This window comes from Pinus tabuliformis, chromosome 1_1 (assembly GCF_031772625.1).
Source record: "Pinus tabuliformis cultivar Carrire ecotype Pingquan chromosome 1_1, CPIR1, whole genome shotgun sequence".
In the NCBI taxonomy this organism is placed as follows: Eukaryota; Viridiplantae; Streptophyta; class Pinopsida; order Pinales; family Pinaceae; genus Pinus; species Pinus tabuliformis.
Genome location: NC_142297.1, coordinates 501,904,156 through 501,931,111, shown reverse-complemented (window position 1 = coordinate 501,931,111; position 26,956 = coordinate 501,904,156). Strand labels below are relative to the sequence as shown.

Below are 26,956 nucleotides of genomic sequence, written 5' to 3'. Positions count from 1 at the left end.
TATTATATCCAATTCCCTAAATGTTGTGATGACTAGTAGATTCACAATAACAAAAATTTCCTCTTCGATGTAACAATGATTCTGTTGGTCACCTAATCCTCAATGGGTTAGTGTGGAAGCCGAATAGACAAAAGGAGTCCAAGAGACCTTGGGATGTGGAACCCAACGGTCAAACCATGTACTATAAATGTATATCAGTTGTTAATAAAAATATATTCTCTTGTTTCATCCTTTAGATTCTCTTGCTTCCATGTGTGTGTTTAACATGGTATCAGAGTGGGCGATCTCCTGCCCTGCTCAAATGTGAGCCATTTGTTTTATGGCCTTTATGTGCAAATCATTTCTGCCATCACTTATGCATTTCATGAATATTTACTCAGCTAAATTCTAACTGCAACCTCTGTTATTTCTCCAGCCCTATTTTTAGCATTCCTAAAATTAGTTGTAACTCCTTGTATCAGTCTTTCTTCCATAATTACTATCTGTGCCATATTCCCTCCTTTCCTTTCCTTTCTGCGCTCTCTAGGCTCTCTGCCATAACCATTGTCTACCATTGCCTGCACCATTGTCTGCTATATTCCCTCCTAACAATTGGTGCCGCTGGCCCCTGGCGGTTTCCACAGGGACGCTCTATGTGTATCGTCTAGTATGAAGTGCAGGAAATCGTTTGAGGGGTTGCAAAATGAGATATTAGGGATTTCGCAATAGATGACATACTTGGTTTGTGGAAGCGTCAAGCTTTTGAGGGATTTTCCCAGCACTTCCACGTTATTATCAACACCCCTAGCATTCTCCTCAGCAGTAGCAGCCTGCAACAAAGAAATAACCCTAATAACGGAGAACTCAGAATGTTGTTATTTAGATGTGAAAAGTAAATTTTATTTTTGTGAAGAAATTACATCTTTAGCCTGTTCATTGGAGAAAATGTCACCCTCTCCATTTTGGGTCATCGTTGTCAGTTGATGAACTTCTTCTCACCGCTGCTCCATTGATATACAGTTCTAGTATATACATGTGTTCCATTGATATATTAGTTCTGCTCCATTAATATTGCAGCAGGCACGCAGTTCTACTAACTATGCTCAATTCCACGTTGCTCGGTGTGCTAATAAACTGAGAGCGATGGCTCATTATATTCAATACTGTGTTGACTGGTATGTTGCAGCCTAACGGTGCTCCCTTTTGACCGTGCACCCTTGCGCTACTTCCCATATACTACCATCCTATCCACTATGGCCTACAATGTTGAAATGGTGCACCACTCTGAACTCTGTGCACTAACCTGAAGCAACGGAATTTTTTGAAGGGATTCATTTGCATTTTTATGACAGCGTTTCATTATAATACTATATTTCAATATAGTACAAAGCAATATCCTTGTAGAGTTTGGATTTTCCCTCATGATTCGACTCGAGCAGTGATGTAATGGATAGAAGACGACTTTATTAGACGAAGGGAGGGAGCAACGTAGGGAGGCAGAGGGAAAAATAGAAGATGACTTCCATTTTGGTAACCCTCTGATTTCCTTATTTGCTTACTCTAGACCTGGTCTCTCCATCTTCTATGAGAAAATTACAAATAAATGACATACATATTGATGCAAAATGGGTCATTGATAAGTTTTTTGTGTCTCACAGAGATCTTATATTTACTGTTCGACTTGCTCACTTTGTTTATGCTAGAATTACAAGTCTCTACCTTGCAAAGCCAATGTTATCTTTGTTTGCTGAAACATTACAGAAATCCAAGCATCTATTCATCATTATTATGGGTGGAGCCAACATTATGTAGAAAAAACATCTGTTGATAAAGGTTAGTCCATGTTTTATCTAACTACAACCAGAGTCTCTATTGAAAATTGAAAACTTAGATGGTAGACATATAAAATTGAAAGTGCCCATCTGTATGGGACATATTTACATTAGATTGCAGTCTCAACAAAGCAAGTGTCTTGAATAAAACCTAGTTGCTCAAAGATCTGAACGCAAAGGCGCTTCTCACTACCAAGAAGAACCTGGACAACAATCTTTACAGCCTGATTCTGTTTTTCTAAATTCCTCACAGGCCAGAGGAACAGTCTAATCAAGGTGACTAATTTGTTGGTTCTTTTACTAGTCAAAATTATGTTTCTATGGTCAATGAAACCATGACTTAATTAATTGCTACATTGATACACTGTTTAACTAACATGGTATCTGAGTTTGAACAAAATTATGCCATTCAAAGAGTGAAGTCAACATATAAAAGGATTTTCCAGTAGGAACACATACTAGTATTTTGGCATTTTCGTTTGCAGCAGGTGTTGAGATATAAAAGTTTCCAATAAATTTGCATCGTCTAGTTTGTTGGCTCCTTGAAAATTTTGGGAAAGAAAGAATTATAGTGTTGAATGAATATTTAAGCTGCTTCCTAGTATGCTTCAAGACATTGCAGAAGGCTCAAAGTTTGTATACTTGCAGTATTTTCAATTAACATAATTTTGTGGCGCTTATGTGTCATGCAAAATACAAGCAACCTGTAGATTATGAGTGATATTACTTTTCTACATTGAGTAGTAGTTGTTTAGTTTTTTAAAGTGTAAATATGACATTTAAGAAAAAATGGCCAGAATCAGCGAAGTATTAGAGTTCCTCAAAACTCTCATATTGTCTACTAATCATGATAAATTAAAAGTCAGAAAAGTTTCTCTCACAGACATTCAGGTCTGTCTACAAAATGCACAAGAGAAAATTGATTTTTTGCAGCTCGAATCTCAGCTACAGCAAGAAGAATTAAAACAGAGGAGTCATTCTAAACATGTTTCTGTTTAGAACATTGAGACTACAACCCATCAGAAGCAAGTCAATAATGTTATAGTTGGTTCAAATTTAGCACCCAATAAAGTAGCAGCTGTACATGCAGATGCAGAAACTCAAATTGCACTTCCCAAGCCCATCATCAAAACTTGGGAACAGCTTGTCCACAACAAGCACAGAACTGGTCTTGGATATGACAAGGACGTGTCCTTTCATATTCCAAACTACTCAAAGCCCATTCAATTTCAAAGTGTTGGATTCATTCATGACAGTTCACCTCCAGTTGTTCTAGATTCTGCTCCTCTTCCACAACAACAACAACAGATTGTAAAATTCCAACACTGTAACTGAGTTGGCCATCTGAAAGATCACTATTTTGATCTTCATCCATGTAAGCACTATCATAAAACCATTCATTCTTCAAACAGATGCTTCAGAAACAAACCTCCTGCAAGAACAAAGATTCATCTTGGATGGATCGTTTCTTGGCAATGGGCATCAATAGCCAAGAAGATATTTCAATCACATGTCAGAACTTGTTCCGGAGTATTGAACAATCTTGCAGTTGAGTTTTCTCCATCTCACCTTGTATCTGATAGGGGGGGAGTGATGGTCGTCTACAAGCTTCAAAGCCACATCAAGCGAGCCTGAGCCACAACCTGCCATACCAGATTCAGAGTTGTAGCTAGAAATAAAGATGCCCCTGAGCATGGCTTCAGTTGGTAATCTGGGACACTTCCTCTAGCAGAAGACTTCAGCTTCTTGCCAATTTAGGAAGAATTCCATGAATAAAATTGAGAACACTTCCTCTAGCAGAAGACTTCATCTTCTCGCCAGTTTTGGAAGAGTTCCAGGAATTTCACTAAGCATTCCAGAGCTGTTGGTCATCCTTAAAGCATCACAGGTTGAGACTTCCCTTTTTAGGTTGAAGTTATCCCTTTTATGTGGGGTGAGATCTCCCTCTCATGGTTGAAGGTTTCCCTCTTAAAAACAATAGGAGCACTTCCTCTAGCAGAAGACTTCAACTTCTTGCCAGTTTTGGAAGAGTTCTGAGAATTGCACTAAGCATTCCAGTGTTGGTGGTCATCCTTAGACCACCACCCTTTATACCAACATTTCAGAGAGCACATTCAGCCTAGTGCTGCCATGCATTTTTTCACATTTTGTATTACATCTGTCTTCTTGGACTCATATATAACCCTTCGGATTAAGGGGGGTAATGTTAGACACCTAATCCTCAATGGGTTAGTGTGGAAGCCGAATAGACAAAAGGATTCCAAGAGACCTTGGGATGTGGAACCTAACGGTCAAACCATGTACTATAAATGTATATCAGTTGTTAATAAAAATATATTCTCATGTTTCATCCTTCAGATTCTCTTGCTGCCATGTGTGTGTTTAATATATTCTTGGAGGAGTTATGTCATCATCAACGGATATATTTTTGAAGTTTTTAATCCTTTGAAGTGCATTTTCAAAGTTAGTATACATTACATCTTCAGTTTTTTTCTCCCTCTTTGTCATGCAATAAGCTTAAGAATGCATTCTTCCCCTTTCCCTACCCCCTTGTCAGGGCCTCGAGTTGGACGAGCACCCATGATCACTCAGACACACAAGGAAAGTTGAAAAACTGAACTTGGGCGATGGGCGTGTTTAACTGAATGCGTGTGGAAGGTGAGTCGGGAGGGCGTGCACCTGCACGAATGCGGGGTGCCTAACCACACATAACCGAGAGGAAATTCATAGTAGGCGCGTTTAACCAAATGAGTGCATCAGGTGAACGAGAGGAGGATGTGTGATGAAATTATAGCGGTCGTGTTGGTGGAACTGCACTGAGGCATCGAGTCGTGATGACATGTAGGGCAAGGCAGTGACACACGAGTGTGTGAAATATAGGAGTGAACCAAGGGACGTATAGTGTGGACACTACAACAAGGTGCACCCACCCACAAGGGTCGCTCGACTGTCCACGAGCAAGCAAACCTAGGTCACGTCACGCCGCGAAAGGGCGTTCAAAACTTAGCGTTCAGGTCAAGTAGGGCATTCACCTGTGTTTTGGAAAGTCGACTAGGATGTGCATACAAACATAGCAGGTCGGCTCAAACGGCAAGGGGTGTCGGCCAACACTTAGAGAGCATATATATTGGAGTGGAGAGTCATTCGTTTATGGAAGAACTTGACCAAGAAAGTTTAGAAGAAAAAGCAAGGGTGAAACACAACCAAACCACACAAAATTCAACTAAGGAAGAAAAGGTGAAGGGAAGGATGAGGCTCGCCTAGTGAGTCACAGAACTGGGTTGAACTAGTCTTTGTTTCTTAGCTGAAAATTTGGGTTTTCTAATGACCGCAGTTATATAGACAGAGTCTGAGTTTGGATCATGAGAGGTCGTATTGCAGTCTCGACTATTGAACAGATGGGCAAGGACTGATTTGACTTAACGACAGGGAAAGTTCATATCATGACTGTTGCACGAAGTGTATCACGTTCAAGCAAAAGCGTGAGCACATTGTACAACTGGTTGCATGACCAGACAAAAGTGTGGGTAGGCTGCACGAGTAGCCGAACGAATGCGCAAAAGTGTGATTCAATTGTATGATGGGCTACACGAGTGGGCAGAAGTGCAGGAAAGATGCATGATTTTGGTGGATGAGTTTTTGGGCAACCAGGAAACTACCACAACATTGTAACTTGTTAATTTTGTATATTATTTGTAGAAGTTTGATAAATATTGGGGCGAATTGTTGGGGAGTTTCCCCCTCCCATCATAATTGTGCTTTGTACGATATCTCATATTGTTCATTGTTGGTTTATGTTTATGGTTATCGCACATTGATGTAAATGATAATTCCGCTGCACATATAATTGAAGAACACTTAAACAAAAATAAACTAAGTGTTGGAGGTTAGGCATAGTCTGAAAGCTTTAGTAATAGAAAACGAAAGAGTTAGTTGGTGTCACACCGTGCCCATGAGTGGATTTGGAGTTGCCAGTAATATGGGGTCGTGAAAGCTATTATCAAAGCTTGGTTCAGGCAAGACCGAGTTGATTGAAAGTATTAAAGTTTGGGAGAGGAAGAGGCATGTTGGAGTCAGGGCTGAGCTGAACATAAGCAGTTGAGTAGTTGGTCGCAGTGCTACATAGGTGAAAGTTTGGCAGCGACATAGACCTTGGTTAGGGCCAAGTTGAACTCCAAAATAGTGGAATGTTGGCTAGAGTTTGATGGGAGACTCTTATAGACCTTGTATAGGTTGAGGTGCATGAAAGAATAGAAATCAAGGCTTCGGTCTGAACATGAAGTTTTGGAAAATCAAGTTAAAGGAGAGCTTCTTTGACTTGGTTGGACGGCTAAATAGGAAAAATTTGTTGATTGCAATGAAGAGGAAGTTGTGATATATGAAGAGGAATATGTTGCAAGTGTGCTGACAGAAGAGGAGGAACTTGAGACAATGGACTTTGCCCAATTTGAGCCAAATTCGTGCACATTGCAAACATTAGAGATAGGAAACACTCATTTGGATAAACCTCATGAGATGTAAGTGTTGTCGTGACTTATGATTCGTTGAATTTTTTGGAAGATGAGTTGTATGTAGAGATATGAAAAGGAACTACGCGTTTCCTAGTGAAATGGGAAAACTTCTGATGGATGAGACATTTTGTAGTCGGGCAGCAAGGAACATTGGTTGTTGCAGAACTTGTCTGGGAAGTATGTGACCTTCAAGAAGAAGGTGCAGATTCCTATGACAAGGTTGGAATATGATAAATTTTGCAATAAATGAGTCATGCTTAGCCGAATGAAGAACTAGATAAGTGCCTGGCATTACTCGTGGACAAACTGAAGGAAGGGCACACCAAAATAAAATGAATGAGACTTGATTGGGTGGAATTCATGGTCATTTCATTGAAGCCAAGAGGCAGTCTTGGATGAACCTCTAGTGGGGGAGGAAGCATTGAAGAGAAAGGAACCATGAAAACAATATGAAGGTAGGACGACCGAGGGTGCTAAACCAAATGAAAACAAGGATGTGATGATTGAAGTTGTGTTGGGTCTGCATAAGTGGATGAGTTGGGAAACCAAAGTCGTGGGCATCAAGTTGAAGAAGAAAGGCACTTGACAGACTTCTTGCAAAGGCGTCAAGCGAGAGCACTTGTAGAGATGTCGTATATTGACATCAAGGAGAAGTTCCAATGAGAGAATGTTGTTCGAATGGACTTGCCGATGTGACATGATAGACTAATGGAGATGTTGTGGACATCTAGAGAACAAGGCCATGGTCATTTTTACAGGAGACATGGGAAACCTGTGAGAGTTTTCATACGATGAAGAGGGAAGAAACAACTTGCGATGGTATTTTCAACCGAGACAAGTGTTCTTGCCGAAGTGTTGGATGGAAATGGTTGATAGGATCTTATGATGAGTTGAGAGAGTTGGAGTCGATGAAGACTTCATACTATGGTGGTCTTAGAGTATCTGGTTCATTGAAGACTTGAGGTCAATTTGACACTTGGCTTTGATGTGGTATGGGACATATACCTTGGACATAGTATGGGATGTGTGCATGGCAACTGAATTGATGGATGCAATAGAGATGAGACACTTTGGAGTTGCAACGATGGAGGTTCCTTGGTGGGAGAACTTAGGCATGGGTTGAGTTGATGAGACTTAGCCATTTTTTATGGACATGGATGTTTTTGGTCTATGACCATGGGTAGAACATGGACGAGATGATGAGGCAGGTGTAAACTTACCCCTTTGATAGCATTGATGGTTAGCATATCACAAATGAGATGGATATTTCTTCATGGACCTAGATATGGCACATTGAGCATTGGATTGATGGGAAGAGTTCTTGATCGAGTTGAAGATGTGATAGAATGGTGGAGAATGTTGAGAATGCAACAAGATGATGGAGCTTAGTGGCAAGGAGTTGCCTTCACTAAGTGGGCCCACAAGCTATTTTTGGCGCAAAGTCTATTTTTAGACTATGTCTAATTTTAGACATATGGATCATGGTCTATGAGTTGCAGGTTGTTGTTTATGGATGATTAGTCATCATGGGAAAAATAGATTGACTTATATTTTTAGACAATAGCAGGAGTGACTGTCAGTCTAAATATAGAACAATCGAATATTATTAGCCCTTAATAATATTTGGACTATAAACATTATCTTATTCTCTTGGAGCACTTCAGGATGAGCTATAGATGTGACACATGCAGCTAACAGAAGGAAATACGAGTTTCCTTATGTGTGACTTGAGCTATTGCATGCAGGACTTCAATTGGAACTCAAGTAATTGAGTTTAGTAGAGTTGACAGTGGAGTTGATGGAGTTGTGTTCAGTTTAACTTTGTTAAACTAGTTGTATTTAGTCTAACTGGCAAATAGACTAGAGATGAGTTGGATGAATTAGTTATTAATTAATTCACAAATTATTAAATCATAATGCAACTGAAGAATACATCAGTTAACTCAGTGCATGCACAGTTCAGTGAAGACAAGTGTTAGAGGTAAGTGAAAGGGTGAGACAGCTGTCAGTTGTGAGTCAGTTGTGCATGAGATTTGCACACAAATCATGGATTGAGTAATGCCAATGAGTATTGCGTGGTATATGCCCAGTGAATAGCTTGTGCTCACATGATTTCTTGGGTAATTGTGCAATAGAGGTAGGAAAAGCAGCAAGGAGATTTGAACCTGTGACTTGTTCGGACCGGAGCTAGTTTTGTGTGTAACAGGTGGAGCTGGTACTGATTACATGTGAGGATTATTGTACTATGTAATGTTACATGTTCTTAATCAATATAATATATAGATAGAAGGGGGTTTTCAGCTGTATGCTTTCCCCGAGATATATACTGTGTTGATGTTATTGATGTTTTTTGTGCACATGTGAATGTTTCTACTTCTGCAAATTGATGATCAACATAGAGGAGGTTATGTATTATACATGTATTCTGCAACTAATGTATAATCAGGTTAATCTCTGTGAATAAGTGTCATACTATTCTAAAATTTCTACATGGTATCGGAGCTACGGAGATCGGAGCTGTATTGATCATCAGATCTATTATTCAGGAAGTGACTACATTTTATTTCTTCAGGCAAAGTCTGTAATCGGGCCAGGTAGCCTCTGGATTCATCCTTATTTTGGAAGGTGAAATATCCAGTGAATGCCCTTACAGTCAATCTTTGTACGAGAAATAGATTGTTCTCACGAATACTAGATCGGAAGCAGTTGAGTTTTGAGCTAGTGGGATTCGAATTTTGCAGTAGCGTTTTCTTGGTGTCAAAGTTGAAATGTCTTTCAACGGATTGCAATTGGAGTATGCCCTTGAGGACAGCTCGAATTATATTGCATGGAAAGATAGGATGGAGGCAGTATTAGATGATAATGGGTTGAGGGATTTCATAGATGTTGAAGTCCCAAAGCCTACTGATGCTACTCAAGTTGATGCTTGGCAAAAGAAGACATCAAAGTGTCAAAGGATTCTGTTGGAGGGCGTGAAGGATCACATTGTGCCCAACCTACATGGAAAGGATTCTCCATATTTGATGTGGAAAGCGTTGACATATTTATTCCAAAGCAAGAGCAACCATAGGAAGTTGGCGCTCAAGGATAAACTCAAAAACATCAAAGTTGAGAAAGGAGATAGTATGCCCAAGTATCTCACGAAGTTCACACAATGCAGGGATGAGTTGGGAAGTGTGGGGGTGACTGTCGATGATGAGGACTTGGTGAGCTTGGCTCTCCTTGCTCTTCCAAAGAGTTGGCGTTCCTATCAGGACTCTATCAATGGTCGGGAAAAATTGCCAGGATGGGAGAGACTTTGGTCGGATCTTGTGCAAGAGGAGATTAGGCGGAATACCAGGGACGGATCTTCATCAAAGGCAACGGATGAAGAAAATTGCGCTTTGGCTACCAAAGCAAAGAAGGGGAAGAACAAGAAAGCTTCTCATTCTGGTGCGAAAGGCAAGAAGCAGGACATGTCCAAGGTGAAGTGTTTTCACTGTCACCAGCATGGACATTATGCCACAAATTGTTTGCAGAAGAAGAAAAACAAGCAAGTTGTTGGATCTGCAGTGGGAGAGGCCTTAGCCTCGCAGTTTGAGCTTGATTTTTCATTGATCGCATGCTTGGTATCAAGTGTGATGGGATCGATATGGTTCTTGGACAATGGTGCGTCTTTTCACATGACAGGAGATCGAGATTTGTTTTCTGATCTGGATGAGAAAGATCTTGAAGTGCACATCGAGATGGGCGATGATGGTAGATACAGTGCGACCAGTATCGGTACCATTTCCTTTGAGAGGGAGTCTAGTAAACCCTTCGTATTGAAGGAAGTGATGCATGTTCCAGGATTGAAGAAGAATCTTATCTCTGTGGTGATGTTAGAAGACAAGGGATATGATGTTGTTTTCAGCAAGGGAAAGGCTTTCTGTGCAGTAAGACAACTGGAGAAACCCGGAAGATAGGGGTTCGAGTCAAGAACCTTTATAAGTTGCATGTAGATGATTGCACAGCAATGGCATGCAAGGCAGAATCAGTGGTGAGTCGGGATGATGGTGAGCTGTGGCACTAGAGATTGGGCCACCTTCACCATGGAGCCTTGAAGATACTGCAGTAGATTTCTACTAGGATTCCTAAAGGCACTCTTGCGCAGTCAAATCAGTGCAAGGGGTGTATTTTGGGAAAGTTTGTGAAAGACACCTTTCACGAGAAGGATAGTCACGCCACGCTGATCCTTGATAAAATTCACACAGACGTGTGTGGACCCTTCTCAGTAGCTTCGACAGCAAAGCACAGGTACTATGTGATCTTTGTTGATGATTTCTCTAGAAAGTGCTGGATCTTCTTCATGCAGAAGAAGAGCGAGACATACTCAAAGTTCTATGAGTTCAAAGCACTGGTCGAGAAGGAATCGGGGAAGAAGGTGAAGGCTCTTAGGAGCGACAATGGTGGTGAATTCATCTCTGGTGAGTTCAAGGATTTCTGCAGCGCAGAAGGGATTCGAAGAGAGCTCATAGCTCCCTATAACCCACAGCAGAATGGGGTTGCTGAGCGGAAGAACAGAACGATCGTGGGTGTTGCATGGGCGATGTTGCATGATCAGGGCCTACCCCTTCACTTGTGGGCAGAAGCATGCAATACTACAGTATATGTGCAAAACCGTTGTCCTCACAGGATACTTGGCATGAGTACACCCGAAGAGGCTTATTCTGGTAAGAGACCTGATATTTCTCATTTGAGGATTTTTGGTTCTTATGTTTACATGCATGTGACTAAGGATGCCAGGAAGAAGTTGGAGCCGACCGCAGAGGTTGGGATATTTGTGGGGTACATAGATACACCCCACAACTATCGTGTGTATTTGCCAGACAGTCGCAAGACTGTTGTGCGACAGGATATAAAATTTTAGGAGGAGAAAGCCATGAAGTGTTCGCTTGAGAGGGAGCCACACTTGCATGTAGATGAGGAGATATTAGTTCCTAAGGATGATATTCAGGACGTGGATCAGCCACAGGATGAAGTTCATGGAGTGGAAGAGACCACCCATGCAGCTCCAACCATCAGAGGGCACATGCGCACTACAGAAGCTAAGAGACTGGCTCGAAATGCAGAGAAGGTTGTAGGACCACCTACAGCGCAGTGAAGACAGAGACAGTCACCTGATCGGTACACTGGATACATGGCTCTTGTGAGAAAATGTGTCGTGACTGAACCATCCTCTTTCGAGGAAGCTGTGGAGGATCCCGCATGGGTAGACACCATGGTGGAAGAGTATGATTCAATTGTGAGAAAAAATGCATGGGAGATTGTTCCTAGACCGGAAGGGAAATCAATGGTGGGTTCGAGATGGATCTACAAAGTGAAGCAGGCAGCTGACGGGAGTGTGGAGAAGTACAAGGCAAGATTTATTGCCCGAGGCTTATCACAGATAGAGGGGATTGATTATGAGGAGACCTTTGCACCTGTCGCAAGGTATTATTCCATATGGACGATTCTTTCTCTCTCAGTGCAGATGGGATGGCACATTCATCAGATGGATGTGAAGACTGCGTTCCTCAACGGAGTCATTGAGGAGGAAGTGTACATAGAGCAGACCGAAGGTTTCGAGATCTTCAGCAGCGAGTCGCATGTGTGCAGGCTCAAGAGAGCGTTGTATGGGTTGAAACAAGCACCACGTGCTTGGTACACATGGATATACAACTATTTTACCAAACTTGGATTCTCCAAGAGTGAGGCAGATCCTAACCTATACCAGATTGTGGTGGAGGGTAAGTTGCTTATCATTGTACTTTATGTAGATGATTTTATTTTAACGGGACATGAGCTGTTGATACTTTCATGCAAGGAGGATCTTGCTAGGGAGTTTGAGATGAAGGATTTGGGCCTCCTTCATTATTTCCTGGGATTGGAAATTTGGCAGCGCAGTGATGGACTGTTTGTTTCTCAAGGTAGGTATGCCTGGGAGATATTGGAGAAGTTCAACATGCATGGCTGCAAGCCTGTTGATACTCCTCTTCCTGGAGGTTGGAGAAAGGAGGATGCTACTTCGACAGAAGTAGTGGATGCCACTATTTATCGACAGTTGGTGGGGTCGCTTATGTATCTAGTCAATACACGACCTGATATATGCTATGTAGTTAACCAGCTTTCACAAGCTATGGTTAAGCCAACCAAGATCTTTTGGAAGGCAGGAAAGCATGTATTGCGTTATATCAGAGGCACATCGGGATATGGTTTGTGGTACAGACAAGAGGATGAGGTGAAGCTATGTGGCTTCACGGATGCAGATTAGGCATGGAGCCCAACGGACAGAAAGAGCACATCTGGAGGGATCTTCAGTATCAGGTCGACAGCAGTTTCTTGGTATAGCAAGAAGCAGAGATCCGTGACACTCAGTTCAGCAGAGGCCGAGTATATGGCAGCAAGTTTGGCTGCATGCGAGGCTATATGGATGAGGAAGATTCTGGTCGGGTTGTTCAGATCTCATTTGGAGCCTACTGTGATTTATTGTGATAACCAGAGTTGCATTAAACTCTCGGCTAATCCAGTATTTCATGATAGATCCAAACACATCGACATCAAGTACCATCATATCAGAGATTGTTTGCATCGAAGAGTCATGTTACTTTCATACATTCCAACGGAGGATCAGGATGTTGATATCTTGACGAAGGCGCTCACCAGGAGCAAATTCGAATACCACCGAGGCAGGATAGGGGTTGCTGATAATCCATATATTATTGAGAGGGAGTGTTGAGAATGCGATGGAGCTTAGTGGAAAGGAGTCGCCTTCACTAAGTGGGCCCGCAGGCTATTTTTGGCACAAAGTCTATTTTTAGGCTATGTCTATTTTTAGACATATGGATCATGGTCTATGAGTTGTAGGTTGTTGTTTATGGATGATTGGTCATGTTGGGAAAAATAGATGGACTTCTATTTTTAGACAACAGCAGGAGTGATTGTCAGTCTAAATATAGAACAGTCGAATATTATTAGCCCTTAATAATAGTTGGACTATAAACATTATCTTATTCTCTTGGAGCACTTCAGGATGAGCTACAGATGTGGCACATGCAGTTGACAGAAGGAAATACGAGTTTCCTTATGTGTGACTTGAGCTATTGAATGCAGGACTTTAGTTGGAACTCAAGTAATTGAGTTTAGTAGAGTTGACAATGGAGTTGATGGAGTTGTGTTCAGTTTGACTTTGTTAAACTAGTTGTATTTAGTCTAACTGGGAAATAGACTGGAGATGAGTTGGGTGAATTAGTTATTAATTAATTCACAAATTATTAACTCATAATGCAACTGAAGAATACATCAGTTAACTCAGTGCATGCACAGTTCAGTGAAGACAAGTGTTAGAGGTAAGTGAAAGGGTGAGACAGTTGTCAGTTGTGCATGAGATTTGCACACAAATCATGGATTGAGTAATGCCAATGAGTATTGTGTGGTATATACCCAGTGAGATAGCTTGTGCTCACGTGATTTCTTGGGTAATTGTGCAATAGAGGCAGGCAAAGCAGCAAGGAGATTTGAACCTGTGACTTGTTCGGATCAGAGCTAGTTTTGTGTGTAACAGGTGGAGCTGGTACTAATTACTTGCGAGGAGTATTGTACTATGTAATGTTACATGTTCTCAATCAATATAATATACAGATAGCAGGGGGTTTTCAGCTGTATGCTTTCCCCGGGATATATACTGTGTTGATGTTATTGATGTTTTCTGTGCACATGTGAATGTTTCTGCTTCTGCAAATTGATGATCAACGTAGAGGAGGTTATGTATTATACATGTATTCCGAAACTAATGTATAATCAGGTTAATCTCTGTGAATAAGTGTCATACTATTCTAAAATTTGTACAGAGAAATGACTAACGAAGGCATGTGGAGGTGCATTCTCATGGGTTGGATGTGACGGTTGGATTAGCTACCCAACTTGTTCGAATCATGAGGGCTGAAAATGCATTGAGATATGTTGGAGTTGAGTTGGATTATTATAGAAACAGTTCACATGATGACGATGCATGGTAGATTGGCATGATATATGTTGCAGCAATACCATACAGTTGAGTAGAGGGATCAAAATTCCACGAAATGGGACAGTATGGAGGATTGCGACGGGTTGTGGCTGGTGACTGTTGATTGAGGAGTCTTTTCCACATAAATTCATGAGCCTTGATGAAGGTTCATGTGATGGAGGCAGAGAGTTCAAGCACAGGGAAGATTCATGTTGGAGTTAGTGACACTTTGCGACATTTGGTCTTGGAAATATATTTTGTCGGGATGGTGTTGTCGAGGGCGGAAACCTTTTGATAGTGAGGGAGGATGTGAGGGCCTTGAGTTGGATGAGTGCCCATGACTACTCGCACACACAAGGAGGGCCAAAAAACCAAACTCAGGCAACAGGCACGTTTAACCGAATGTGTGTGGAAGGTGATTCAGGAAGGTGTGCACCCGGACGAAGGCGGAGCGCATGACCACACATAACCAAGAGGAAAATCATAGAAGGCATGTTTAAATGAATAGGCACTTCATGTGAACGGGTAGAGGATGCGCGACACACATATAATGGTCGTGTTGGTGGACCCACATCAGGGTGCCAAGTCGTGATGACTTGCGGGGTAAGGCAACAACACATAGGTGTGTGGAAGATAGGAGCGAATTGATGGACGTATAGCATGAATGCTACAACAAGGTGCACTTGCCCACAAGGGTCACTCGACTGCCCACCGGTAAGTTGACCTAGGGCGCGTCGGCCTATGGAAGGGCGTTCAAAACTTAGCATTCAAGTCGGCTAGGATGTTCACCCATGTTTTGGAAAGTTAGTTGCTATTTGCGGACAAACATTGTAGGTTGGCTTAAACGAAAAGGGGTGTCGAACAACACTTGGAGACCATATATATTGGAGAAAAGAGTCATTCGTTCAGGGAAAAACTCGACCAATCAAGTTTAGAAGAATAAGGGTGAAACACAACCAAATTACAGGAAACAGAACTAAGGAAGAAAGAGGATGCATTCAGGGTGACAGGCAGGATGAGGCTCACCTAGAGAGCCATAAGACTAGGCCGAAAATTCAAGGTTTCTGGTGACTGCAATGATTTGGGCAGAGGCCAAGTTGGCAACAAAAGAGGTCGTATTCGAGTCCTCAATGTTGAACGGATGGGAAGGGGCCAAGTTGACTTAGCGACAAGGTGAGTTAGTATCATGACTATTGCACGAACTGTAGCATGTTCACGCAGAAGCGTGGGTAGACTGTACAACAAGTTACATGACCAAGTAACAATGTGGGTAGATTGCACGACTAGCTGAACAAATGGGTAGAGGTGTGAGTAAACTGCACGATGAGTTGCACAAGTGGATAGGGGTGTAAGCAGGCTACATGATTTTGGTGAACAAATTGTTGGGAAACCGAGCAAATGCCACAATGTTGTAACTTGTAAATTTTGTATATTATTTGTAGAAGTTTGATAAGTATTGGGGCGAACCGTTGGGGAGTTTCCCCCTCCCATCATAACTATGTTTTTTACGATATCACATGTTTTCTTTTTATTTTTTTATGTTTATGATTATCGCACATTGATGTAAATGATAGTTTAGTTGCACATATGATTGAAGGACACTTGAACAACAATAAACTAAGTGTTAGAGGTTAGGTGTAGTATGAAAGCTTTAGTAGTAGAAAATGAAAGAGTTAGTCGGTGCCACACCTTTCCCAGAAGTGGATTTGGAGTCGCCACTAGCTTGGGGCAGTAACACCCCCGAAAGTAAGTGTGGGAAAAAATTCTAAATATGGTACTCTTATAAAAATCAAATTACAGATGAAGCTTCCGGTCTATTTTGTTAGAAGATAAGTTATAGAAAAATGACGATATGTGATTTCATTGCCTTATGCTTCAAATAAGTCTTTTGTTATTATTGGTTTCTACATTACCGCTTACTTTGTGGTCAAAATGTTCTAGCCCTCTTTTTCATACATGAAGCTTAAAAATGTGTCCCCAAAATTACCGCGAGAGAAAATTCTGAATATGGCTCTCTTAGAATCACATTACAGCTGAAACTTCTGGGTTATTTTGGAAGAAGATTAGTTGTAGAGAAACGACGATAGAAATCTCATTGCCTTGTGTTTCAAATACAAGTCTTTTTTGTATGATAGGTTTCATTTAAGAGCTAAATTACTTTTGTTTGTGCCTCTAGGATTATTCCTTTAAAATAATTGTTTGCAATGTGCATTATGTGAATATGTTAAGGGTTTCATCTAATAACTACATTTTTTTATTGTGCCTATAGGATTATTCTTTTATCATTGTTAACCAGGAGATATTTAATGGTGATGGAATTTTATGTGGAAAATCTTTAGGAAGACAACACTGAGTATAGTCACTTCTTTAATCAATGCATTGCTCAATTACAATAATTTTTATCAATGCATTGGTTAAATGCACTAAATTTTCTCTGATGCCTCACAAAGAGTAACCTCCCAACTACACATAGATTTTCCAAAACCCAAACTAAAAAATGTCATTGCAGAAACCATAAATTTTAATGATCATGTACAAGAATTAAATTTGAAGAGAAGGGTTATAATTTTGTTTGAAGAGTTAATTTCATTTTATCTTTTTAATATTGAGAAGTTAAAATAAAATATTATTTTTATATGAAAGTAAAAAATGAAAATTTCATGTATACCTCACACATCACACCTCTTACTGCATCAACTTGTGCTGACTTTAAACAAAGAATCTATATTTAGATCAAAGCTCCACACACTTAAACAAATACACTTACATAGTATTGGTTCACCAAAGTTATAGTTTTTATAGAAATTATATGAAAAGAGTTTAATAGGACCATTTGTTTATAAACTAAATAAAAGTCATATAAAACCAATATGGAGGGAATTTAGCCGGGCCAATTAGTGATAATCTATATCAAAATCATATGAAGGGAATTCAATAAGATTATTTTGGATGTCATGTTTGGAACATAATAAAATTGTTCTACAATGAAAATGTTCTTCTTGCTTACAAGATAATCAAGGAACGTAATAAGTTTTTTTTTTGAAATTATCATAATATGTGGAAAAATTATTAACATTCAATTTTTTTTAATTATCATTATATATATAAAATGAATAATAATAATAATAATAATAATAAATTTCATTAAAATAATAAAAAACAATATATTTCACACAGAAGTTCTCTACTTTTTAATTCAAAAATTAGAATAATTTTCATTTCAAATTTGACATATAATTTTTTATTTTAATTTTCATCTATATAAGATATATAAGAAATAAAACTATAATGTGATATAAATTTTAAATGAAAAGGACCTGAAATAAATTCATACAATATATTATAATATGCGAAGAAACAATTGCCATAAAATGCATATAATCTGCAACACTAGCAGTCGAACGAACCTCGAAATTTTGAAATATAATATTCCAGTAAACAATTACTATAAATGCATAGAATATGCATCTTGGTCGTTGAAGAGTATGAATTATAACTTCGCATAAAAACTAATTTTTCAAAGTTTTTTTCCATGAAACAGATTATTATGAAAATTATACTAAAATTGTTAAGAGGCACCCTAGTTTTAAGCTATAATTAAATTACCTGAATGAGCTAGTGGTGAATTGTTACACGAGTGAGTGACTTAATAGACGGACTTATTTCCTCTTTGGTTTGTCCAACTTGTTTTGGTGTAACTTTATTAACTTTAAATTTATAATCACTGGTGAGAATTGCTCAGATAATGATAAAGCATTAAAAGAAATCTCAATGACCGTTCATAAGTTATATGTTTGCATTCCAATCTCAATGATGGTTCAATATAAATTCTCTATTTACATTCGATATATAAATTCAATGGTATACATCTGATTTTATAAGGTGGGTTAGCTTATACTTTATAATCGTCTCCAAAGAGTTTGGAGAAAGAGATAAAGTTCATTACACCAAAATTTATCATAAACCCAACTATCCTGGCTTCCCTGTGAATTTTCAAAGATGTCCAATTTTTTATAGACATTATCTATATTCACTCTTGATGTTGTGACCACTTCTATCTTTGTGTTTGCTATTTTATCTTTCTCTAAATTCTCCAGAACCATTGGACACTCATACACTCTTATCTTTTGAAGTGTTTTAATGCTTAAATAACTAACTGGCATCCATTTTAATGCTGGGCATCTCATCATTGTGAATATTTGAAGGCAAGGCATTGCACCTTCTTCTACTATAGGCAACTCTTGTAATCCAGGTAATTCAACCAATGATAATATCTCTAAGGAAGGAAATGCACCAATATCACTGAATTCCTTGGGATACTTTTCTAACTTCAAGCCACAACGCACTATATCCAATTTCCTCAGGTTCATAAGCTTGTGCAAGGGTGGTAGATCTTCTAAGCTATGGAGCTCCCACAATCGAAGATGAATCAAATTTTGCAAGTCAAGAAAATCCATTTTCACCGCAAGACGGCAATTTAACATAAGTCTTTTCAACTTTGACATATTCTTCAGGTCATGCGGTGGGCCTGCCATCTTTGTGAGCGTCAATTCAAGGGTCTCTGTAAGGCCCTCGCGACTCGGGCAGGAGTGCGACGGGCAAACATCCCTTCACACGAGGCTTGAGTGGTGGGCGTGACCCGGGTAGGCACGCACGACAGTGCGACGAGCTGGTGAGGGCGCGGGTGGACACGACGACCCGACGGACAGTGCGACGAGCTGGTGCAGGCGCGGGCGTGCACGACGACCCGGCGGACAGTGCGACGAGTTGGTGGACGGTTCTGCGGTTCTACAGGCGGACGCGGGCCGGTCACCCGACGAGCGGGTGCGACCACCCGACAATGCGACGAGCTGCAGGTGCGGTGTGACGAAACGCCGGTTGCCATGCGACGAAAGATTGACACTTGGGAAATAGACTAAGTGTTGAATATGGTTTATATGCGTTGTCAAATGGAGTGAAGCCGAAGTGTTATTATGTATGTTGTGGGCGTATGTGGTGAGTTATAGGGGTCAGCCTTAAGGCTAGACACCCTTCCATAAACCCACAATGGAGTACGTATGAGCACGAAAGCTTTGGGCTCATTTGGGCATCGAATAAGCACATAAAGCATATTATATGGAGGCTTGTACACATATATAAATATGTGTGGTTAAAACATAATAAAATATAATATAATAACATATATACGTGGGCATGTATGTGAAATAGTGGGGTCGGCCATGAGTGGTGCACCCCCCTTAAAACACATGGAGAGGAGCGTATATATGATGGAGGATGGAGCTTCATTTCTCCATCGAACTTCGCTCAAGGATCTTCGCATAAGAGACAAGGAAAAGTGCGAAGGTCTTAAGGAGATGCGCATTCCTCATGCGCATAAAAAGGTTAAGAGGATTTCGCATATTTTGGATTGGCTTATGTAGAGTATGGTCTCGGTTGAGGGAGTTTTGTACACGGTCTTGGTGCAGAATTGTATGAGCGTCTTGGTGACCCGTGTGGGTACCCGCTCTTGAGAAAAGGTGCATAGATGTGTATGTAGAAGGCTGTCTTATGCCTTGTTGTAAATATTGCTAAGTGTTGGCCTTGGATTCTGCCAGGCACACTCGTTGATGTAATATTGAAGATTATCATAATATATTCGGGCAGACTTTACCGGAGTTGCCCCTCCCATTCTTCACGATTGTTTGCAATTGTTATTCAGTTTAATTGCACATGAAAATGTTAAGAATGGTTTATGATGAATTATGAAGATTAATGCTTTCACATGGTTATAAGATAACAATTAAAGCATGTTTATATCGGTAAAGGCGTAGTCCATGTGCATGAGTATTGTTAAAAAGAAAGTGTACAGTGGTGCCGCACCTTGCCGGACACGGTTGGAAGACTACCGTAGGCTTGGGGGCGTGACAGGTGGTATCAGAGCAGGGTTGCTCGTGGAGACTTGAACAAGGTTCAGGTGTTGAAGCATATCAGAGCTCGGTCTAGAGCTGGTGAGCAGGGTTGCTCGTGACAAGGTTATGGAGAACAGTTTGGGTTACATAGACTTAATGGTTTATGGTAAAACCATTCAAGCCCTGGTAGACACGAATGTTACCCATAGCTTTATGACTACACGGTTAGCAAAAGAGACGAGGCTGACATCTATTATGAAGGCAGTGGACTCTAGAGCTAAGGTGGTCGGTTTGGTACACGATGTACCTATACAGATAGGAGAATGGAGAGGTCAGTTGGACTTCATAGTGATGAAGATGAATGGCTTCGACATGATACTTGGACGAGATTTCTTGAAAGACAACAAGGTTTTTTGTTGTCCCCTTTCGTGAAGAAGGTGTTGCAAGCTTGACTACGATGAAGGATGAACTTGAGGATGATCAGGTTGACCCAGGATCGTGCAGTTTGTCAACATGTATGGATGAGGTCACTCACATGGAGGAACCTCGTGATGATGATACTTGTGTTTCATTTGGGCATTTGGTAGATGGACCGTGTGCAGTGAAAGGCAAAATCAGTTTGCCTATGCTATGGAGGATCTTGCCATGGATGACTATGATGGAACCTTGTATGGAGAAGCAAGGATTGTCAACTATTGCAGGACTTGTTGGGGCTACTTGTGACCTTATGGTTGAAGGTGCAAAGGCCCGTGACAAGGGTGGAACTTGATGATCGTTGTGGATGATTGGGTCATGCTTTAGCCACATGGCTAGGTGCCCGGCATGACTCATGGACAGGTTGAAGGGCACACTTTTGGGTGGACTTCTCATGGCCGAGACCAAGAGATAGTCTTGATGGACACCTTGGTAGAGAAGCTGTGATGGAAGAGACTCGTGATGATGATGCTTAGATGGACTTCTCATGGCCGAGACCAAGAGATAGTCTTGGTGGACCTTTGGTGGAGGAGCTCATGATGATATGAGATCATTGTGACTTTAGGAGACTTCATATATGGTGGACTTAGAGGATTCGATGCATTAAGGAGCCGAGGTCGGGAGACTTTGATGCAGTATGGGATGCATACTTCCAAAGTACATGTATGGGCATGGCTTGGAAGGGTGACTTGATGTGGAGGATCGATATGAGACACTTTGGGGCGGTAGAGTTACGATGATGATGCCTTGGTGGCTACACTTGGGCATGAGTTGAGCCGAGACTCAACTATCCTTTACACACATGATGATGTTGGGATAAATGTGACAGATTACTTATAGCACATTGACATCAACACATCGTGGACAGCATGTTGCAGATGAGATGGATGGAGTTTTCATGGACCTGAGCATGGGATCGTGGAGATGAGTGTTGACACATGACTGGGATGTGTAGCACTTGTTGATATGCATGGGCAATTTGCACATGGAGATAACCTGATGGAGACATGGCCTTATATATGTTGCAGTGATGTTTGCCTTATATGAAGGAGTCGACATCATGGTTATCTTGGTGGAGAGCTGACGGGATGGAGTGTTGTCGAGGACGACAACGTTTTCGGGTGGAGGAGTATGTAAGGCCCTCGCGACTCGGGCAGGAGTGCGACAGGCAAACATCCCTTCACACTACGCTTGAGCGGTGGGCGCGACCCGGGTAGGCACGCACGATAGTGCAACGAGCTGGTGAGGGCGCGGGCGGACACGACGACCCGGCGGACAGTGCGACGAGCTGGTGCAGGGGCGGGCGTGCACGACAACCCGGCGGACAGTGCGACGAGTTGGTGGACGCGGTTCTGCGGTTCAACAGGTGGACGCGGGCACGGTCACCCGACGAGCGGGTGCGACCACCCGATGATGCGACGCGCTGCAGGTGCGGTGCGACGAAACGCCGGTTGCCATGCGACGAAAGATTGTAAACAATGCGACACTTGGGAAATAGACTAAGTGTTGAATATGGTTTATATGCGTTGTCAAATGGAGTGAAGCCGAAGTGTTATTATGTATGTTGTGGGCGTATGTGGTGAGTTATAGGGGTCAGCCTTAAGGCTAGACACCCTTCCATAAACCCACAATGGAGTGCGTATGAACATGAAAGATTTGGGCTCATTTGGGCATCGAATGAACACATAAAGCATATTATATAGAGGCTTGTACACATATATAAATATGTGTGGTTAAAACATAATAAAATATAATATAATAACATATATACGTGGGCATGTATGTGAAATAGTGGGGTCGGCCATGAGTGGTGCACCCCCCTTAAAGCACATGAGAGGAGCGTATATATTATGGAGGATGGAGCTTCATTTCTCCATCGAACTTCGCTCAAGGAACCTCGCATAAGAGACAAGGAAAAGTGTGAAGGCCTTAAGGAGATGCGCATTCCTCATGCGCATAAAAAGGATAAGAGGATTTCGCACATTTTGGATTGGGTTATGTAGAGTATGGTCTCGGTTGAGGGAGTTTTGTACACGGTCTTGGTGCAGAATTGTATGAGCGTCTTGGTGACCCGTGTGCATACCCGCTCCTGAGAAAAGGTGCATAGATGTGTATGTAGAAGGCTGTCTTATGCCTTGTTGTAAATATTGCTAAGTGTTGGCCTTGGATTCTGCCAGGCACACTCGTTGATGTAATATTGAAGATTATCATAATATATTCGGGCAGACTTTACCGGGAGTTGCCCCTCCCATTCTTCACGATTGTTTGCAATTGTTATTCAGTTTAATTGCACATGAAAATGTTAAGAATGGTTTATGATGAATTATGAAGATTAATGCTTTCACATGGTTATAAGATAACAGTTAAAGCATGTTTATATCGGTTAAGGCGTAGTCCATGTGCATGAGTATTGTTAAAAAGAAAGTGTACAGTGGTGCCGCACCTCACCGGACACGGTTGGAAGATTACCGTAGGCTTGGGGGCGTGACAGTCTCCATGTTAGCAAGGTTCCCCAGTGTCCCCTGGCTAATTGCTTGTCCGTTATTCTCTAAATATAAGCCTTTGAGTTGTGTTAACCTGCCCAAATCATCAATGGAAGCCACTCTTGTGCAGCTATGCTTTCCTTGGTGTTTTCTCCACAGACTACGGCAGTTACTCATGTACAAGTACTGCAAAGAGGTGAGGCCCGATATATTATATGGCAGACATCGCAAATCATCACTGTAAGGACCTCCAGTTGCGGGCGCGTTCGGGCGAAGTCACCGTGCACGGGTGCACGGGCGGGCGCAGGCGCACAGGCAAGCGCGGGCGCATGGCGGGCGGGTCTGCACGACGGGCGGGCGAGGCTGCACGGCGGGCGGGTCTGCACGACGGGCGAGTGAGCACACACGGGTGGGTGAGCATACACGAAAATGCAAAAATGGCTAAGTCTTAGTACACTTGAGCGTATATGGGAGTTTATAAGCATATTATATGAAAATAATATGAACATATTATATGCGATATGAACATATTATGTTATATGCATATGTGAATAAAATATAGTATAATGTAAAGGGGATATGTGAACATACGACAAAATAATGGAGCACATACGAAAGGTTTATAATAATTAAACATGAAACATTAATATATACCAAGATATGACGTGAGGGCTTCATGGCACCATTTAACATGTCGGCCCAAGTTATATCCCAAGGTGTATGCGTATATATACATGAGCATGAGAGCTCATTAAGGCATCGAACATTCGCTCATCTTCATTCGTACAAGGGGTAAAACACATAGGGGTAAAAGAAGGTTGCGCATATCTCATGCGTAGCACTTCTAAGGTATAGGTTTTACTTAAGTACGGTTTGAGGAGGTTGGCAAAGAGTGCCATTGCGAGTGGAGTTTTGTACACGGTTTTATGCAGGTTTTTGTAAGGAGGTTGAGTGGCTCGGGTGAGCACTCTCTCTTGGACAAGGATGCATGAAATGTTGTAAAAGGCAGGTGGCCTGTCTTTTGTGAAAATTGGTTAAGTGTGAGACTTGGTTCGGCCAAGACACACTTGTTGTAAAATCTGATATAATATTATTATTGGGCAGACTTTACCGGGAGTTGCCCCTCCCTTTATACTTGTGTATTGTTCTCGGTTTATTGTTCATGGTTGATGATTGAGAATGTTCTTGGTTAAAGTATAAAGGATGATAAGAACACAAATTAACTAAGTTTATGTTGGAATAGGCGTAGTCCATAAACGTTAGTATCGTTAAAGAGAAAGCGTTCGGTGGTGCCGCACCTCGCCGGCACGATTGAAAGACTACCGTAGGCTTGGGGGCGTGACAATCACAGTCGTTGAGGTCCAGATATTTTAGAGATCTCAACTTATGAATGGCAGATGGTAGCTCTGTGATACCAGAGCCGAAAAGAATTAGGATCTCAAGATTTACAAGATTTGTTAGAGATGCAGGCAACCTTGTAATACGGACATGTGCTAAACTTAAGTATACTAGCTGTTTCAAACAGCCCACACTCTCTGGCAATGACTGGAGGCACGTCCAACTCAAATCTAGAACCTTAAGGGAGATCATACCCGTAATCAGCCTTCTTGGAATTTCTATAATATTATTGTTTCCAACAATCAGTGAGCAAATTTCTGGAGAGCTCAATGATTGCGGAAGCGAAGTCAATTTGTTGCTGTTCAACAAAATCCTGGTCCGTCCTGAGCATTCATTTTCCTTTAATGTTGTCAAAACCCGACCTGCGCCACAGTAGAAATTTTCCTCTTGCTCAGCAATCTGGACAGCCAAATCACGCAGTACGTCGTGCAGCCTGAACCATAACACGCGCCCATCGACGTCTCTCCCAATTGGCTCGATCAAACAACGATCGGCTAAAATGTTGACGTAATTTCTTCCCTTCTGGAATGGGTCGTCGCCTCGCTGATCTTGTAGCTTCTCTGTTGTAAGCAGTCCCTCGCTTACCCAGAATGGAATCGCCTCGTTCTCCTGAACAATATAATCTTTTAAGAAGGTCGCCAAGTATAGAAAACACAGTTGAAGATTAACGTCGTATCTACCCAGTGCATCGTAGCTCAACCTTAGGCGATGATAGAGAGCTTCTTTGTCCTGGCGGTTAGCAGTGGGCAGCCTTCGGGCTGCCAAGTGCCACTCATATTCACTAGTAACCCCTGCCATTGCTCTGCCTACTGCTTTGATTGCAAGAGGAAGCCCTCCACACTTGGCACACACAATCTTGGCCGTTCCTTCATGGATGTTAGGCAGCGTTATGAACGGAAAAGCATGATAAGCAAATAACTGCCAGCTATCATCTGTATTCAAATCTTCCATTGTGATTATGTACTTCTCTGCAACTCCCATCTCGAGCAATGCTCTGCGATTCCTTGAACTCACAATAACTGTAGATATCGAAGAATCCGTTAGCCAGCGGAGTAAACCCAATTCCTCCAGCAATTTTTCACCCTCTTCCCATACATCATCCAATATCAGGAGGAACCTCTTTCCTTGCATTCTCTCGTTTAACCATACTCCTAGGGCCTCATGATTCATATTTTTATTGCGTTCTACTTCTGTTTGCATGGCTACTTGTGCAGAAAGTTCATTGCGAAGACTTATAAATGAAGGGAACTGTGAAACTGTGAGCCAAAGCAATAGTCTATCGCTAAAAAGATCTCTTACCATTTTACTGTTGAACAGTGTCTTCAGGAGCAGAGTTTTACCCGAACCACCTTTGCCTACCACGCCAATGCGCAAGAAGGGGGTGTCAACCGCTTCACTGATCACGAAATTTTCGAGCCTTGCAAGAGCATTCTCTTGTCCCACTATAAGGGGTTCGCTGATGAAGAAACCCGTGGAAGCGATTCCAGATTGGGAGGTAGTTGCAGAAGTACTCGCTGAAGAAGAAGCCAAGTCTTGGACACTTTCTCTAATCTGCCCAAGTTCCTCTAGGAGCTCCTGAGTTTGTCCCTCATTTTGGGCGAAGCCAACCAAAGGAGCCAGCTGGAGATGCTGGGTAATATCTGAAATCATGCAAGTGATTCTTCTGCTCGTTTTATAACGTGAAATAACGCCATAACTTGGTTGTGTGCACTGATGCACCATTGTTGATGCTTCTTGGAGAAGGGCATCCAATTTCTTAAGCCAACTATTAACAGCTGAAGCGCCCTTACTGTCGCCTTGACGATTGAAAATTTTCTTCTTATTTAATTCCAGGCGGTATTGCTGGATGTCCCTGATAATAGGCTCGATTTCCATTATTAAATCTTTCAGATTGGCCAACTCATTCTTGCAGCGGAGTACTATGCCAATTGAATCAAGAATTTGGCAGATTGTCCTATCGATGCGCATAACAATGAATCCAGAGATAAAACCAGGATGAGCCATGATATGATTTTCTCAGTAAGAACAATAATATATGCAATCCCCTTTATAACGCAACGAAAACACTCCGAAGCTCAGCAGGTGAATATCTATCCTTTTTGGAGATTCCGGTGACGGAATCCGGCAGAATAAATTGAGGTTAAATCTTGATTTGTTGCAGTTAAAATGGTTTTTTAACTGCATATTTGGATTCAGCACCCTGAAAAACTCCTGCGACGTTTTCATTGTGCAGAAACCCGCCGGAAAAGCTTTCAAAAAATCGCGTTATAGACAACTGCTATTCAAAATTCTCAAAATGAAAATTTATTTTCCCGTCACTCGACTGGTGAAGCAATAAGTCTAATGCTACAAAGCAAAAGTCTTGAACAAGAAATTGTGCATCTAAACC

At 41.5% G+C, this 26,956-nt stretch overlaps 1 protein-coding gene across 1 annotated transcript; it reads right to left on the bottom strand.

Moving 5' to 3' along the window:
- Positions 1-380: 380 nt before the first annotated feature.
- On the bottom strand, positions 381-26,571 carry LOC149213966 (putative disease resistance protein At4g27220). Its single transcript, XM_089389224.1, has 3 exons — positions 24,493-26,571; positions 718-809; positions 381-531 (listed from the first exon to the last, which is right to left on the bottom strand). Exons 1-3 carry the CDS (start codon positions 26,569-26,571, stop codon positions 381-383), a joined length of 2,322 nt encoding a protein of 773 aa, XP_089245350.1.
- Between the last annotated feature and the right edge of the window lie 385 nt (positions 26,572-26,956).

Excerpts from the sequence above, each read along its gene's own strand:
- LOC149213966 (XM_089389224.1), bottom strand. The coding sequence starts at position 26,571 with ATGGCTCATCCTGGTTTTATCTCTGGATTCATTGTTATGCGCATCGAT. Across the intron at positions 810-24,492 it reads GTCACGCCCCCAAGCCTACG|GCTGCTACTGCTGAGGAGAA; the intron begins GTAGTCTTTCAA and ends TCTTTGTTGCAG. Across the intron at positions 532-717 it reads TTGACGCTTCCACAAACCAA|AGAGCCTAGAGAGCGCAGAA; the intron begins GTATGTCATCTA and ends TGGTTATGGCAG.